The sequence below is a fragment of the Capra hircus genome, assembly GCF_001704415.2.
Source record: "Capra hircus breed San Clemente chromosome X unlocalized genomic scaffold, ASM170441v1, whole genome shotgun sequence".
In the NCBI taxonomy this organism is placed as follows: domain Eukaryota; kingdom Metazoa; phylum Chordata; class Mammalia; order Artiodactyla; family Bovidae; genus Capra; species Capra hircus.
Window position 1 is genome coordinate 19,715,836 of NW_017189516.1, and position 15,265 is coordinate 19,731,100.

Sequence of the window (15,265 nt, forward strand, 5' to 3'; positions counted from 1 at the left end):
GGAAAACGTATGGCAACCAGTCAGCCAGGGCTTGATCACTGTGGCTTATGTCCTTGGGGAAGATCCCTTCCCACCTGGATCGAAGCACTCAGACCCTGGACAAGCCTTCAGCATCACGCTTCCCAGTGCCAGGAATGCCTGTGCTGCCCTTTGTTCAACTTCCCTGCTGAAGGGAGGGCTCAACAGCTCTGCTGGACTAAGGAATGCCAGTGTTTGTGCATACTTTGAAGTTGTGATGAAAATAATCGGCTGAGAACATCTGTGGAGGAAAAGCTTCTTCCTGTCCCTCAGGTCTGGGCTTCTTGTCATGAGGCTTCCCACCTGTGAGAGCCGGCTGTGGGTTGTTGATTGGTTAGAGCAGGCGGTAGGAGGCCCACCACAAACCCTACCAGGACTGCAGAACTTCCCACACTCTGTCTTAGGTCTTGGCTGAGCACACCAGACAGTTGAAAGCACCAGTCTGACTGGCCACGTGGTACCAGAGGTTGCCATTCATAACCACTGTCTTTCACCTAGCCAGACTTCCAACTTTTTCCTTTTCCATTTAGAAATTCCTTCACTCAAACCTGAGTATTGGGAATTGCACAGCCTGGCCTGAACTTGACCTGACACCCATCACAGCCTGTCTGCACAACTTTTGCCTCCTGGGCCAGCTCCAGACCCCAAGCACAATGTATGCCCTTGCCTACCTCTCTCTGGTTACTTTTCTTGGCCTTTGCTGCTTGGGTGACCTCATCCTTCCATACTTCCCTTCATTCTCCACCAGGACATTAGGGATTGAAGTGCTTTACCTCTGGGATCCATTTACTGGTCATGCTGGCTGGCTAGGTCAAGTGGAGAGGTTTTCCCACTACAACTACTTTGTCCATTATTGCTGCTCTAGAGTACCCCAAACACTCTGTACCTCTGTCCACTGTTTTTACTGTTGCAGCATCTGAGGCTTGCACACGAACTTGATTTTCTGCTTCTACTATCCTGGTACCTTTGTGGGTACTTTAGGCCTTGTTCACTGTATCCCCCTCAACACAGCTCCTGGATCCCCTTGCTACCGAATTCACACAAGGTATGAGAACAGCTTTTTCATCAAGAACCCATGATTTCTGGTTGATCTTTGTTGCCCACACATGCCATTTTACTTCTCTGTCATTTTTGTCTACCATTATAACACGAGCAAGATGGGAGACCAGGGCTCAGTGGGCAGAGTTTCTAGTCACTGCACTGAGCCCTCTGCATCCAGCAGGCACAAAGGACAGGGTAGGGATAAGGTGGTCTCTTGTCGCTGCCTAATACTATTTATCATCAGTCATAGCAAACATTTGTCAGCTGCTTACTGTGAGCCAGGCAGTATTGTAGGCATTGGAGACAGCAACAGATTTTTAAAAATCCCTGTCCTGGGGTGGGAGGTGTGTGTGCATGCACATACTGGTGAGACCTAGAATAGACAGTAAACACAGTAAGTAAATTGCATGTTAGAAGTTGATCAGTGCAATTCAAAAGGTCTGTAGAGCCAGGTGAGGTCTGGAATGATGGGGTGCAGGTAGGCAGTTTTAAATAGGGGAGTCAGAGAAGGCTTTATGAAGAAGGGGACATTAAAACAAAGACTTGAAGAGGATGAGGCATGTGAATATCTGAGGGAAGAGCATTCCAGGCAAAGGGAACAGCAAGTCCAAAGTCCCTGAGACTGGATTGTGCCTGCTTTATTCAGGAACAGCTAGGATAATAGTATGGCTGGAGTGGAGTGAGAAGGGTAACAGATGAGGCCTGGGAAGTAATGGACCTGAAGATCTATCCTGAGGTGGACTTTTGTCAAGTTTTTCCACTCTCAACATGCTCTGGTAAAAACTTGTTTGCATGAACTGGTATGGCCAAGGGTATCATAAAGGGAAGCCCAGAAGAGGTGGGGGATATGGCTTTAGACTGTGCAATGGAGTCTACCTCCATTTGAACTGGGCTTGGTGATAGTGTAGAAGTTTTCCAGGCAGAGAGGGGTAAGGGATTAGGTTGGCTTGGCAATGCTTGACACACAACAGGCACCCAATAAATAAAATGGAAAACTTGGAGAACGCAGGAGGGAGTCATGGGCGGGGCTCTGGAGGCTCAGAAGAGGTAGTTGAGAGGTGGCAGTTCAGTTCAGTCACTCAGTCATGTCTATTTGCGACCCCATGGACTGCAGCACGTCAGGCTTCCCTGTCCATCACCAACTCCTGGAGCTTGCTCAAACTCCTGTCCATCGAGTCGGTGAAAGGTGGCAGTAAAACCCAATTTAGGGTGCAAGTCCTCGGGCGAAGGGAAAAAGACGTCCCCTTCCAAGTCAAAGCCCCAGCCATGCCAAGTAATGCACTCGCCCCTTTAAAGGTCCGTCTTTCCCATGAGCCTAGGCTCCACCCTGTGAGCTTCGTTGAAGGAGATGGGAGTGGCTAGAGGCGGGATAAAATTCGATTGAGCGATCTTTTGACCAATCACCTTGTGAGACATTCGACCTATGGTAAGGGGAGCTCAGAACAAAAAGGAGACCCGCCCCCTCCACGGCGAAACCAATGAAAACCTGGCGGAGGCGTGGTCAGGGCGGTGAAATCACGCCTCTCAAGGCAGGCCACGCCCTTCATTCTTGCTCAGCCTCACCCCAGGGAGCAAATCCGATTGCCGGGGCGACACCTCAAAGGGCGGGGCTGCAAACGTTCACAGTTGGAAAGAGCTCGCGGTCCGGGAGGAAGGCGGGGGAGCTGCTGGGCGGGGCTAGACACTGTCCTATCTAAGGTGGAAAAGGCCAATGATTCTCCAGGCCGCCTCTCCGAGAAAAGTCATCTCGCGAACCTTTAAAATCCCTGCCTCCCGAGGCACCTCGGGGGACTAGGACTGACTGCCTCATCTGTCTTTTTCCTCCTTGCAAAAGTCCCGTTTTCTATTATGGGGATGTACCAAGTGAGACCGAGTAGGGTGAGCGAGTGGTGACCAGCACGCTGGTCACTGGCTGCTGCCCTCTTCGGCGTTAGCAAACTTCTAGCAAGATCGGAAGTCAGTACTAAATAACCTCTACATTTCCCCGCTGGCGCCGTTCCAGGGCCAGCGCCACATTCCCCAGTGGGGGCGCAATGGCCGCGCCCCCTCCCGCTGCGGACGGGTCTTTTGGTACCTGCAGTCCGAGGTGAGTCCCCTCCTTCCCACTTCACCCTTTCCAGCGCGTGCGTGCGCATGCGCGGAGCGCGGCGCGCGCAGCGGTTTGGCCGTTGGCTGTTCGGCCCTGGGATTCGCCGCGTCTCCGTGAGCAGTAGGCTCTGAACCGCGAGCCGCCGTGAGCTCTCGGATTCCAGCCGGCGCCAGCGAGCCCGGGGGCATCGCCCGCAGCGGCCAAGCTCATGGCCGGCTGAGCGGGACGCCGCCTCCGCCTCAGCCGCCGCCGCCGCCGCCGCCGCCTCCTCCTCCTCAGCCGGCGGCGGCCCGGGCCCAGCAGCCATGGCCGAAGACTACTGGGACGGGCGCCTGCGGCGAACTGGAGGAGGAGGAGGTCGCGCGGCCTCAGCCCAGGCCGCCGCCCCAGGCGCCACCGCGCCGGCCCCGCGGCACTGAGGTTGCTCGCGCGCCCCCGCCGGTGAGCGCGTTCACGAGGCATGGGGTGGGGGCTGCTCTTCCTGCAGAACCAACCCAGACCCCGGGCGGTGCCCAGGGGTCTGGGCTGCACCGCTGGCCTGTGCCCCCTCCCCCAGCGAGTTTCCCAGAATGCACCGGGGTGGGGGGTCATTCAGGGCCTCACTGACCTTGGCCCCGCCCTGGGCCTGGTCTGGGAGCTAGGGATGGGAAGTACTATGGGTGCTAGTGGGGAGTAGGGTGATCGAAGGACCAGGGGGTGTGTAAATGGGTGGCAGAGTGGTGAAAGACTAGAGGTTTGCTAACGGGGGCCTCAGCTGTGAGGGGGTCAGAGCATGTGGTAATAAGTCTTAACCGCTGTGTAAGGTTTTGAGGCTCAGTGTGTGCTAGCAGAGGGGCGGTGCTGGACCCGAGGATGAATAACAAGGAAGAGGACGTCAGAGGAGTGCTGAGATATGCAAATGGGGTTATAGCTGTAGAAAGGCCCTGTGGGTGTTGCTGGTGGATAGGTGGTAGAGGTGCCGGAAGGTTCGCTGGTGGGATCGGAGCTCTGAGGTCCTATGTGTGGTAAGGGAGTCACGATGGTGTTAACATGTGTATTTGTCCATGAGGGACTGCAGGGTTTGAGGATACAGTGTGCTCATAGAGGGCAGGGTCCAGTGTTGAGAGGGTGCCAGTGGGGTGGTAGCTCTCAAGGGTATGTGCATATGGTAATAAAGATCTGGGCAGTATAAGGCCCAGTATATTAATGAGGGCAAACCGGTGGAAGACCTGAGCCCTGTGCTAATAGGTATCAGAATTGTGGATATATGTGTGTGGGGAGTGGGGATTGGTGGTCAGGGAAGAATCTTAGCATTGTAAGAGGTTCATTGTATTAAGGATCAAAATGGTGTGAGATGAGTTTGTATCTATGAGGTCAGGGGATGTGAAATTGTGTGTGTGTGTGTTAGACACTCAGTCGTGGCCGACTCTTTGCGACCCCTTGGATTGTAGCCCGCCAGGCTCCTCTGTGGGGATTCTCAAGGCAAGAATACTGGGGTGGGCTGCCATGCCTTTTTTCAGGGGATCTTCCCACCCCAGGAATCGAACCTGGGTCTCCCACATAGAAGGCAGATTCTTTACTGTCTGAGCCACCAGGACGCCCTATAAAGAAGAGGCAGGGTAATGTATGAAGTTCTAGTGACTGCTCATGTGTGTTTAGTGACAGAAGTATGTAAATGTGTGTCAATGTGGGGAGAATCAGAGCAGTATGAGCTCTGGAATATGCTAGTGAGTGTCAGAATATTGTAAAGATAGTGTGTTCCTGAGTGCCTGAGATTTGTTGAGGTTCCAGGCAGTGGCACCCCACTCCAGTACTCTTGCCTGGAAAATCACATGGATGGAGGAGCCTGGTGGGCTGCAGTCAATGGGGTCTCGAAGAGTCGGACACGACTGAGTGACTTCACTTTCACTTTTCACTTTCATGCATTGGAGAAGGAAATGGCAACCCACTTTAGTGTTCTTGCCTGGAGAATCCCAGGGACAGGGGAGCCTGGTCTATGGGGTCACACAGAATCAGACACGACTGAAGTGACTTAGCAGCAGCAGCAGGGAATGCTAATGGAGGATAGAGCTATGGAGAAGATCTTGTGTGCAATAAAGAAGATGAGGGCTGTGAAGGGATCCAGTTGTCAACCAACAGGGGTTATAGCTGAGGAAGAGTTGAAGCAAAGAGAAATAAAAGAAGAGAATATGTGATGGTCTAGGTGTGCTAAAGTGGATTAGAGCCATGGAGGGCTGAAGTGCGCTACTGGGACTCTGGGCTGGATGAAGATCTGTGTGTGCTAATGAGGGTCAGGCCATTATAGAACAGCGTGTTTGTGTGTCCCTGGAGAATGGGGCTGAGTACAGGTTCAGGGTGTGCTAATGGGGAGGCACTGTGAGGCCCGGTGCATGGTAATAGGGGTCAGGGTGAAGTGAAGGTCCAGCCTGTGCTGATGGGAAGTGGGGAGACAGGGTAGTGGGAGGACCAGAAGACATGTTAATAATGATCAGGCTGTGGAGGGGTCTGAGTATGGGCAAAAACAGGTTCAGGGATCTGCAAGATTCACTTTGTGTTAATGGGATTCAGGGCAGTGCGAAGGTCCAGTGAGTGCTAATGTAGGTTACTCTCTACAGCTGTAGAGGGTCCCAAGTGCATGTAAATAGGGATCAGAATCTTGCTGGGGAACAGTGAGTGCTGTGGAGAAGCTAACAGGCAGCATGTGGTGCTAAGAGTTAACTTAGAGGAGCCGGCTGGGTGCTAACAGAGTTCAGTGTTCTGATGAGGCTTTGTATGCTAATAGGGTCAAAGATAAATAGGGACATTGCGGTGCTGTTGGCAGTTAAAATGCAGAGAAGCCTTCCTGAGGGTCCAGTGTGTACTGAAGGAAGCAGGACACTGAGAGTCCAGTGTGTGCTTATGGGATGATGTGCCTGAACAGAATGAGGATGGTATGTTCCTATGGGAGTTACTAGAATGTGATCGTTGTGTCCTCAGTGGCTGGTGTGATGTGAGGTGGTGAGTATCCTTGGGTATGAAAATATTTTGAGGATGGAAACATCCCCTTGGAGAGTCAAAAAGAACATGTGCCCTTTTTTGAGTGTGGTTGTGTATCCAGTTTCTTGCTTCCTCATTCACTATTCTAAAATCTAAAAATCTGAGAAAACTGAGATGATATTTAAAAGTTTTATTGCATGTTAATGTTCAAGTGTCTCTGCTCACAGGACCTGGTGCAGGGTCCCCCTGCTGGGAGCATTGCATGAAACACAGGTTTTGTACCCCCATCTTCCTAAAATCTCCCCAAAACTAAGCCCTGGAACATGTCCAGCCCTTGGAATTTCCACTTAGAGGTCATGGACCCATGGCTCCTTCTGGCTCCTTCCTCCATCCAGCCCTACTTACAATACACTCCCCTGACCCCCCTCAGATCCCCTATTCCCTTCCACAACAGGCAAAACAACTGGGTATCCATGCCATATGGACAGACACAAGAGTCTTTGGGGACTAGCCATGCTTCATCTTCCTCAGCCTCAGGTCCAGTGTTCACTCTCCTGGGTCTTTTTGCTCTTGTTATCCCAGGTTGGACTTCATCCTCTTTATTGAGGTCTTTTCTGCTAGGCTGGCCCCTCTACCCTTTTGGGGGTGATGAATTCAGGCAGGCAGAAGTGGGGTGTGGGGACCACTGGGGTAAGCACCTGATTTCACGGTAACAGATGATTCACTTCTCTACTCAAATCCAGCCCCAGCCCAGCCTCCTATCTAGCTTCCCTTGGGCCCAGGGCCATCTTAGGCCATGCTGTGAGTCCAGATGGTCCCTGGGCCAGGTCTTTCCCCCTCCTTGCTGGCCCAGAGCCAGGAGGAAGCAAAAGAAGGCCAGCCTAAGCCTTTTGGTGGCCCCGTTCCTGCCAGCAGCCCCATCTAGGTCATCATCTTGCCAATGCCAGTGTCCCTGGGCCACCTTGTCTGGGGTTGTTAATGAGTAGCGGGGACTCACCCTGACAAATGTTGGTCCTAGGTCCTTAGCTCTTGATTCATTAATTTCTGCCATGAGCACTTTTTGAGCACCTGCTCTGTATCAGTCACTGTTCCCGGTCCTCAGGATATAGCTGTGACCGAAACAGACATCCATCTATCCTGGCAGAGCTGATCTTCTAGTTATGGTGGTGAGGAGACAGTAAAGAATAAAGAAACCAATAAGTAGATGGTGTGATTTCTGAGGAGATGATAAGTGCTGAGGGGACAATTGACAAGGTGAGGGAGCTCAGGATGGTTCAGATTTTAAATAGGGTTATTCATGGTTATCTATGAAAAAAAGTGATATTTGAGCAGTGGCCTAAAGGGGGTGAGGGGGTGAGCTACTTTGAAATCTAGTGGAAGAGTATTCTAAGTACCGGAAACAGCCACTGCAAAGGCCCTGAGGAGGGACTTCTAGTTGCAGAACAGCAATGAGCAGTGAGGTGAGGCCAGAAGGGTAGTAGTGTGAGTGGGGTAAGACCTTGTGGGCCACATGAAGGACTGAGATGTTTATTTGGGGTGATAAGGGACACATAGTACATTCTCAGCTAGACAAGAAATGTGACCTGGCTTGTAAAAATCTCGGTGGGACCCTGTGGTCCAAACCTGATGGAACCTTTCCAGCAACTCTCAGGATAGCTGGTGTACTTTGAGATCCCCCCACAACCCCACCCAGTGGTTGGGTCTGGGCAGGAAACCTCTCCCTCTCCCTGCACCCCTCATCTGGGTAGCCCAGTGGGGTAGTCCACTAGTCACCTTGACGATGGTTGCTGGGGGAGGATGGTTGCTGGGGGAGGCGGGAGGGACCTTGTGGCCACGGGGAGCGTTTTGCCTTGGCAGTTGGGGGTGATGTGGGGCTGGTGCCAGCGGAACATGCCATTGTATGGACATCCCTGGGGCCGTGTCAGTGGTCTCAGGGTCCTGAGAGAGTCCCCCACCTCACCAATGGCTGGGTCCATCAGTGCCGCTGCACCTGAGAATGCCTGCTGTAGAGCCCTCTGCTCTCACAGTGAGGCTGCCCCCAAAGGGGCCAACACTTCACCAGTTGTGCCCTTTCCCTCAGCCAGCCACCCAAGCCTTAGTACCCAGGTGGGCTCTTAGGAGCAGGGTCTGCTGGGTCTGGTTGGTGTAGGTGGCAGGCACTGACTGAGGTCTGCATCCGTGCCAGGTTTCCAGGAATCCTGCGTGATTCCAGGGTTCCACAGTGGTTGGGTGGGCACTGCCGTAGGTTCTTGTCAGTGCGCCTCACTGGGTTTGAGGGGGCCCATGAGGGTCAGGCGACTGCTAGGGTGGGACCCATTCCCATCCCTACGCCCTGCTCAGGTCGCCATGGATCGGATGAAGAAGATCAAACGGCAGCTGTCAATGACACTCCGAGGGGGCCGAGGTATAGATAAGACCAATGGTGCCCCTGAACAGATAGGCCTGGATGAGAGTGGCGGGGGCGGCGGCAGTGACCTTGGAGAGGCCCCCACACGTGCTGCCCCTGGGGAACCTCGCTCTGTACGGGGCCCACTCAGCTCTGCACCAGGTGGGTCCACTGACCATTCCCGCTCCTAGCCTGGTCCCCAGGGGTGCTGCCTGCCAACCGATTTCTTCTTAGACTTGTATTATTTTCACTTTCCTTTCTCCATTTTCTCCCCCACCTCTGCCATCTTTGCTCAACACCCTCTCTCTCTTGTCCATCTGTGCCCCTTTCCTTGGCTTTGTGCCCAGGTCTCAGGGGGAGGAAGGGTACCCCGCCTGACACAGCTGCCCCAAGCCTCCCTCTGCCCTTCTGCGCTCTGTGACAGCCCCTTCAGGCCTCCTGGCACCTGCCTGCCCCAGGCCTGCCTTCCCAGGGCATTCGGCTACTTCTGCCGCTGCCTGCCCACTGGCCCTGGGCAAGCCACAGTCTCAGCTCGCCGCTGACACGGGGTGCTCCACTAGGTGACTATTGCCCCCCCTGCCCAATTCAACCTGTCTTGACCTGTGTGAACCTCCCGGGGTCTTCCCACCCTCTTCCCTGAGGAACTCCAGGCTGCTCTGGAGTCCATGTGCGTAAATGTGCGATGAGGGAATGTGTTATGGGGGTGGGGGGATTTGTCCTGGGGCTCCTGAGCCCACCTGGTGTGCCCTCCCCCTGTCCCCACTACCAGAGATTGTGCATGAGGACTTGAAGATGGGGTCTGACGGGGAAAGTGACCAGGCTTCAGCCACGTCCTCCGATGAGGTGCAGTCACCAGTGAGGGTGCGCATGCGCAACCATCCCCCACGCAAGATCTCCACTGAGGTGCTTAACTCCCTGTCCGGGCAGTGGTGGGGCTGGAAAAAAAGGGTTAGATATGGAGATTTGTAGTTGATGGTCCTGTCTCTCCCCCATCTTGCCTGCTAGGACATCAACAAGCGCCTATCACTACCAGCTGACATCCGGCTGCCAGAGGGCTACCTTGAGAAGCTGACCCTCAACAGCCCCATCTTTGACAAGCCCCTCAGCCGCCGTCTCCGCCGTGTCAGCTTGGTGAGCATCTTCGATTCCTGTCCTCTTTTCCTCCTCCCAGTCCATTCCGCTGAGCCTACTTCAGTCTCCCTCCTTTACCCGACAGTCTGAGATCGGCTTTGGGAAACTGGAGACCTACATCAAGTTGGACAAGCTGGGAGAGGTGAGAGACAGCCAGGAGACCCATGGTAAGGCTGGGGATCAGTGGGAACTCCGTGTAGCCTCATAGCTTCTCTCCTGTCACTGTTCCTCACATCCCAGGGTACCTATGCCACTGTCTACAAAGGCAAAAGCAAGCTCACAGACAACCTTGTGGCACTCAAGGAGATCAGACTGGAACATGAAGAGGGGGCACCCTGCACCGCCATCCGGGAAGGTACAGGTCCCACCCCATCTGTTCCAGGCTTCCCAGGCTCTCCCCATGGTGTGTATGTGCACATACACACCCATAGTGAGGACAGGACTGGGGGTTCTGGGAGTTCTCTCATGGTGCTCTGGGCCTCATGAAAAAGTGCTCATCATCCACATATCCAGATAATAAATCAGGGTAACCAGGAGTCTTCCTGTGTTGAGAAGAGTCAGGTAAATTGTTTGCTTTGGTTCTGGGAATATCCCTGAAGTGCTCACCAGTTTACTTGACATGGAATGAGTGTGAATTGTATAGAAATTGAGTGTACAAACTCATTTTTACATGACGCTGCAGGTCTGTATACTGAGGGTTGGAACAAGGGCCCTTTCCAAAGCCAAAAACTGGTTGTAAAGATCTAGTGTCACGTAAGCTTAAGGCTGCGATCCCAGGTTCTGGCTCTGCATGTCTGGAACTTGGGAACACACCTTCTTCCTGATAGCAGGTGGGTTGGAGCTGGGTTAGAGTGGACTGTGAGCCACCATCCCAAACCACACAGGGAAAGGAGGAAACCCTGGGCTTGACCCTGTCTAGTCCGCCTCGCCTCTGTCCTGAGTATGGGCCTTGACTCGTCCCCCGTCCCAACTCCCTGCTTCCTGCAGTGTCCCTGCTCAAGGACCTCAAACACGCCAACATCGTCACGCTACATGACATTATTCACACGGAGAAGTCCCTCACCCTTGTCTTTGAGTACCTGGTAAGGTTGGGTGGCCATGGGTCCTGGGGGAGGTGGGGAGATGGCCAGGAGCCACAGGACGTGACCCTCTTTCCTCTACCTGCTCTTCTCTCCTCAGGACAAGGACCTGAAGCAGTACCTGGATGACTGTGGGAACATCATCAACATGCACAACGTGAAAGTGGGTGTGGGGCAGGAAGCAGGGGCACAAGGGGGCCCCCACTCACCCACTCCACCCCACAAATCTCCCAGAAACAGACGTTTCCCGTTTGGCTTTTTTGCTGGGAGCCCTTGAAGGGCGTTGAGACCCTATCCTCTATTTGTGAGACAAGGCTCTGGGCTCAGTGCTTGTGTTTGGGAGGGGGAGCAGTGCCTGCTTGGGGTCAGGCTGCTGGCTACTCTTTGACCTCTGCCTCCCGTTCCTGGGTCCCCAGCTGTTCCTGTTCCAGCTGCTCCGTGGCCTGGCCTACTGCCACCGGCAGAAGGTGCTACACCGAGACCTCAAGCCACAGAACCTACTCATCAATGAGCGAGGAGAGCTCAAGCTGGCTGACTTCGGTACCCCTGGCCTCCCCCTTCATCCCAGTGATCCCCCAACCTTACTCTCCCAGCCCCTCCTTCCCCCTGACCACCTCGTCTCAGTCCCTCCCCTTCAGCCTCTCTAAGCTTCACTTGGGAAACCCTCAGTCCCAACTACATTCTCCCCCAGACGGCCCATGACCTCCTCAATTCCAGCTGCTCATTATCTCCACCTATCAGGCCTGGCCCGGGCCAAGTCAATTCCAACGAAGACCTACTCCAACGAGGTGGTAACACTGTGGTACCGGCCCCCTGACATCCTGCTCGGGTCCACGGACTACTCCACTCAGATTGACATGTGGTAAGGACAGGCTGAAGTATGGCAGGGGCCACGCAGTAAAGGGGAGTGGCTTGGTCACAACAGCCAACCAGCCAACTACCTGCCTATTCACTGTGCTCTCCCTGCCCAGGGGTGTGGGCTGCATCTTCTATGAGATGGCCACAGGCCGGCCCCTCTTCCCAGGCTCCACAGTGGAGGAGCAGCTGCACTTCATCTTCCGCATCTTGGGTAAGGAGGCATGAACCCTAGGAACTGTGGGGACATGCAGGGAGGCCCTGTGAGATGCTTAGGATAACTCTGTTTCCCCACCAGGAACCCCAAATGAAGATACATGGCCAGGCATCCTGTCCAATGAAGAGTTCAGGACATACAACTACCCCAAGTACCGAGCCGAGGCCCTTTTGAGCCATGCACCCCGGTGAGGCTGGTGGGTGGGTGGCTGTTAGGGGCCAGAGTACCCAAACTCAGTTTAAAACAGGTCCCCTTGTCCTTGAGGTAGAGTTGACAGCGACGGGGCTGACCTCCTCACCAAGCTGCTGCAGGTGAGACCACCTTCCTGGGCCACCCTAGGGGGCTAGTGGATTCCAGGTGTGGGGAAACAGAGCTACAGGGGCAGGGTCTGGGGCAGGGAAGAAGAGAAGCCTACTTGTTGAAAGTGTCAATGCTCCCCCACCCCAACACACACTCAGTTTGAAGGTCGCAATCGGATCTCCGCAGAGGATGCCATGAAACATCCATTCTTCCTCAGTCTGGGGGATCGGATCCACAAACTTCCTGACAGTGAGTGGGGCTGGGGAGTGGACTAGCTGGTGGGGGGCTTTAGGGAACAGGATTTCTGCAGATAGCTGGGCAGTTGTGTTGAGTTCTAGCTGTGCCACCTCTGATGGGGTGAGGCATATGCCCTTGTTCACATATGTGATATGTTGTTTTTTACAAAAAAGTTTTTTAGCTTTCAGTTTCTTTTAAATTTCATGGAAATTTTCAAACATAAAACCTGACAGAACATCCATCACTTTACCTTAAAATCCCATATATTTATATATTAAACCAAGTAATATGGTCTATTATATATTGAACCAAATAATAAGTCCCCAGTACTCCAACAAGTGATCAACTCATGGCCAGAGTGGTTTTATCTGTATTCACTCTGATTATTTTAAATCAAGTCTCAGATCCATTATTCATCTATACAATTTTAGCATGTACCTCTAAAATATTTTCTTAAACACAACAATAATACAACGGTCACACTAAAAAAAACACACATCGGATTAATCTCAGTAACAACCCAGACATCATCCATCATCTAGACTTAACAGGTGGTAATTGCAATACCACTGTCACACTTGACAAAATTACTAATTTCTCAGTGTCATGTAATAGTCTACATTCCATTTTCCCTAGTAGCTGGTTTGTGTGTGGGATTATTTGGCCGATGAAAGTTAAGACTCAAAGAAAATTAGAAAATTTTCTAGTTGCCCTGATGGGGTCACACAGGAGGTGGTCCTGGATTGCCTCATGGGTCATGCCCCACTTCTGTCTCTCTTCCACCCACAGCTACTTCCATATTTGCACTAAAGGAGATCCAGCTACAAAAGGAGGCCAGCATTCGATCTTCGTCAATGCCTGACTCAGGTAAGTGTAGGTGTGACCCTTGCCCTCTTCCCTGCCCCCTGGCTCCCGTCCACTTACCTGCTTGCTCACCAACAGCCATCCGCTCTGCTTTCCCCTGCAGGCAGGCCAGCTTATCGAGTGGTGGACACCGAATTCTAAGCCACAGACCGAGGCCCCAGCAGGCAGCAGCTGGAGGGATGCCACACCCCTCTCACAGGGCAGCCCCCAACTGCATCCTCCCTGCTTGCTGCCTGCCTACCTGCCTGACTCATGCTCCCATGCCCACATGTCCCCTGCTGCCTGTCTGAACATCCGACCATTGGCCTGTTGGCCCACCCATTGGCCTGTCTGCTGGGTGCTAACAAAGCTCTCATCGCTCCTTCGCCTGGTCTGTCTGTCTGTCTGTCTGTGTCTCTTTCTCTCTCTGTCTTGGTAGTTGCTGGTGGACAGCGTGGCCGTGCCAGCCTCCCACACTGAAGCCAGGCCTAGACCTCTCCCCATCATACCCTCCCCCAGGACCACTACCCCATGGCCATCCAGGGGTCTGGAGCTAGCCCAGGCTGGGGATCTCGACTCAGACAAGACATGGTGATGCCTTGGGTCTGAGGCTCCCCTTCCTGCTTTCCTGCCTCATGTTGTGTGGGCCTTGTTTGTTTGTTTCATTCATTGTTGTTTTTTTAATTATTTTAAATGAGGTTTTCATTTTTTAAATGCAATATCTCTGTATACAGACTGCTGGGCCCCACTCACTGTGTGTGGCCCTCCCACAGTATTTTGTGCAATGAAGCCCTGCTCCCAGCCTTTTCATGGCAGGGACATAGCCCCTATTCAGAACCCTGATCATCACCAGACCCTGGGGTCAGCTAAGGGAAAGCATGCCTTGACAACTCGCCTTCCAACCCCCACCTGCCATCCCCAGCCACAGGGGGACTTGGGGACTACTGGAGACTCTCTGGGAGATGGATGAGGTGGGGGGCCCCCACTCTTTCCCTCCTGCAGTCCCATAGCTGGGGCTTCCTTCTCAGGGTCTCCCTAGCCCAGCCCTCCTGCCCCCATCCCGCACGGTGCTGTTGAGTAGGGGCCCTGCCAGGAACTGACCAACTCAGCAATGGAGCCATAGTGTATATATGCGCACAAGCAGGGACAGAGGGGCGCATGGGAGGTTGTGCCCAGGCATTACCCCATAACCTCTGGGAAAAGTGAGACAGGGCAGGGACAGTCTCTGGGGTCAATTCCCAGATGGGTGGTTACCTTCCCTTCCTCTACTCTAAACCCTGGGGCCCTCAGATGGGGTGGGAGGGCAGGGGCAGGGGCCCTCCTGGGGGAGTTGGGAGGGGTGGGTTCCTGAATGCACCGTAATCGCTGTATGAAATATTAAAAAGTCTAAAGTGAAAAACCTGATTGCAAATCCCTGTGGGGGTGGGCTCAACCCAGGGTGAGTACTGGGACCTTGGAGAATTCACACTGGGTGCCTATTGTCTAGAAGAGCACTGCGAGTGGGCCAGGGATGTGTCAGGACTATGAAAAAGCATCTGAGGGGTTGCACATACCATGGTGGAACATAATAGCAGGTAGAGCAGGCTGTATAGAGGATGGGCTAAGGATTGAGCAGAGAGGAATTAGATTTACCCCAGAATATGAAACCAGATAGAGGATAGACTGTTGGGTATGGAGAGGCTGTTTCTTTGAAAGACACTTGAAAGGCCCAATAAAACCAGGATTTGGGGGAGATAAGACAGAGAAACCCAGTATGACTAAGACATGTCTAGCTGGGACCATGAGGCAGGCCAGTTGGGAATATGATAGGGTAGATTTTAAACCATGGAAAAGATAGGGGAATCTTTAATACATGGGTCAAATTTAGGACTAGGGCCATTGATGGAAGTTTAGGTTATTGGTATCTAGGAAGTAATGGAAACCATGGACATGTACGAGATGACTGTGGAAAGAATGCAAAGGTTTGTGAGGCCAGAAGTCTATAGATAGCCTGGGACTCAAGTTGAGGCTTTGATTTCCTCTGTCCTGGGAGTTCTAGCTCCTGTCCACCATCTTGAGCAAAGTCTAGGATAGATTTCCAGGCAGAAGATGTGGGGTGGGCAGGGCCTGCCAGA

General features: G+C 53.2%; 1 protein-coding gene across 7 annotated transcripts; it reads left to right on the plus strand.

The window, feature by feature from the left end:
- The first annotated feature begins 2,605 nt into the window (after positions 1-2,605).
- Positions 2,606-14,550, plus strand: CDK16 (cyclin dependent kinase 16). Of its 7 annotated transcripts, none has more exons than XM_018043668.1 (16): positions 2,606-3,145; positions 8,444-8,651; positions 9,259-9,392; positions 9,495-9,620; positions 9,706-9,762; positions 9,861-9,975; positions 10,608-10,702; positions 10,800-10,862; positions 11,116-11,239; positions 11,441-11,561; positions 11,671-11,768; positions 11,853-11,958; positions 12,040-12,082; positions 12,230-12,320; positions 13,098-13,175; positions 13,276-14,550. In XM_018043668.1, exons 2-16 carry the CDS (start codon positions 8,450-8,452, stop codon positions 13,311-13,313), a joined length of 1,491 nt encoding a protein of 496 aa, XP_017899157.1. In that variant the 5' UTR covers positions 2,606-3,145; positions 8,444-8,449; the 3' UTR covers positions 13,314-14,550. The 7 variants fall into 7 exon arrangements, with proteins under 7 accessions (XP_017899157.1, XP_017899155.1, XP_017899156.1 ...); XM_018043666.1 differs by having other exon boundaries at positions 2,788-3,145; positions 13,591-14,550; XM_018043667.1 differs by lacking the exon at positions 2,606-3,145 and adding an exon at positions 3,158-3,589.
- The last annotated feature ends 715 nt before the right edge of the window (positions 14,551-15,265 follow it).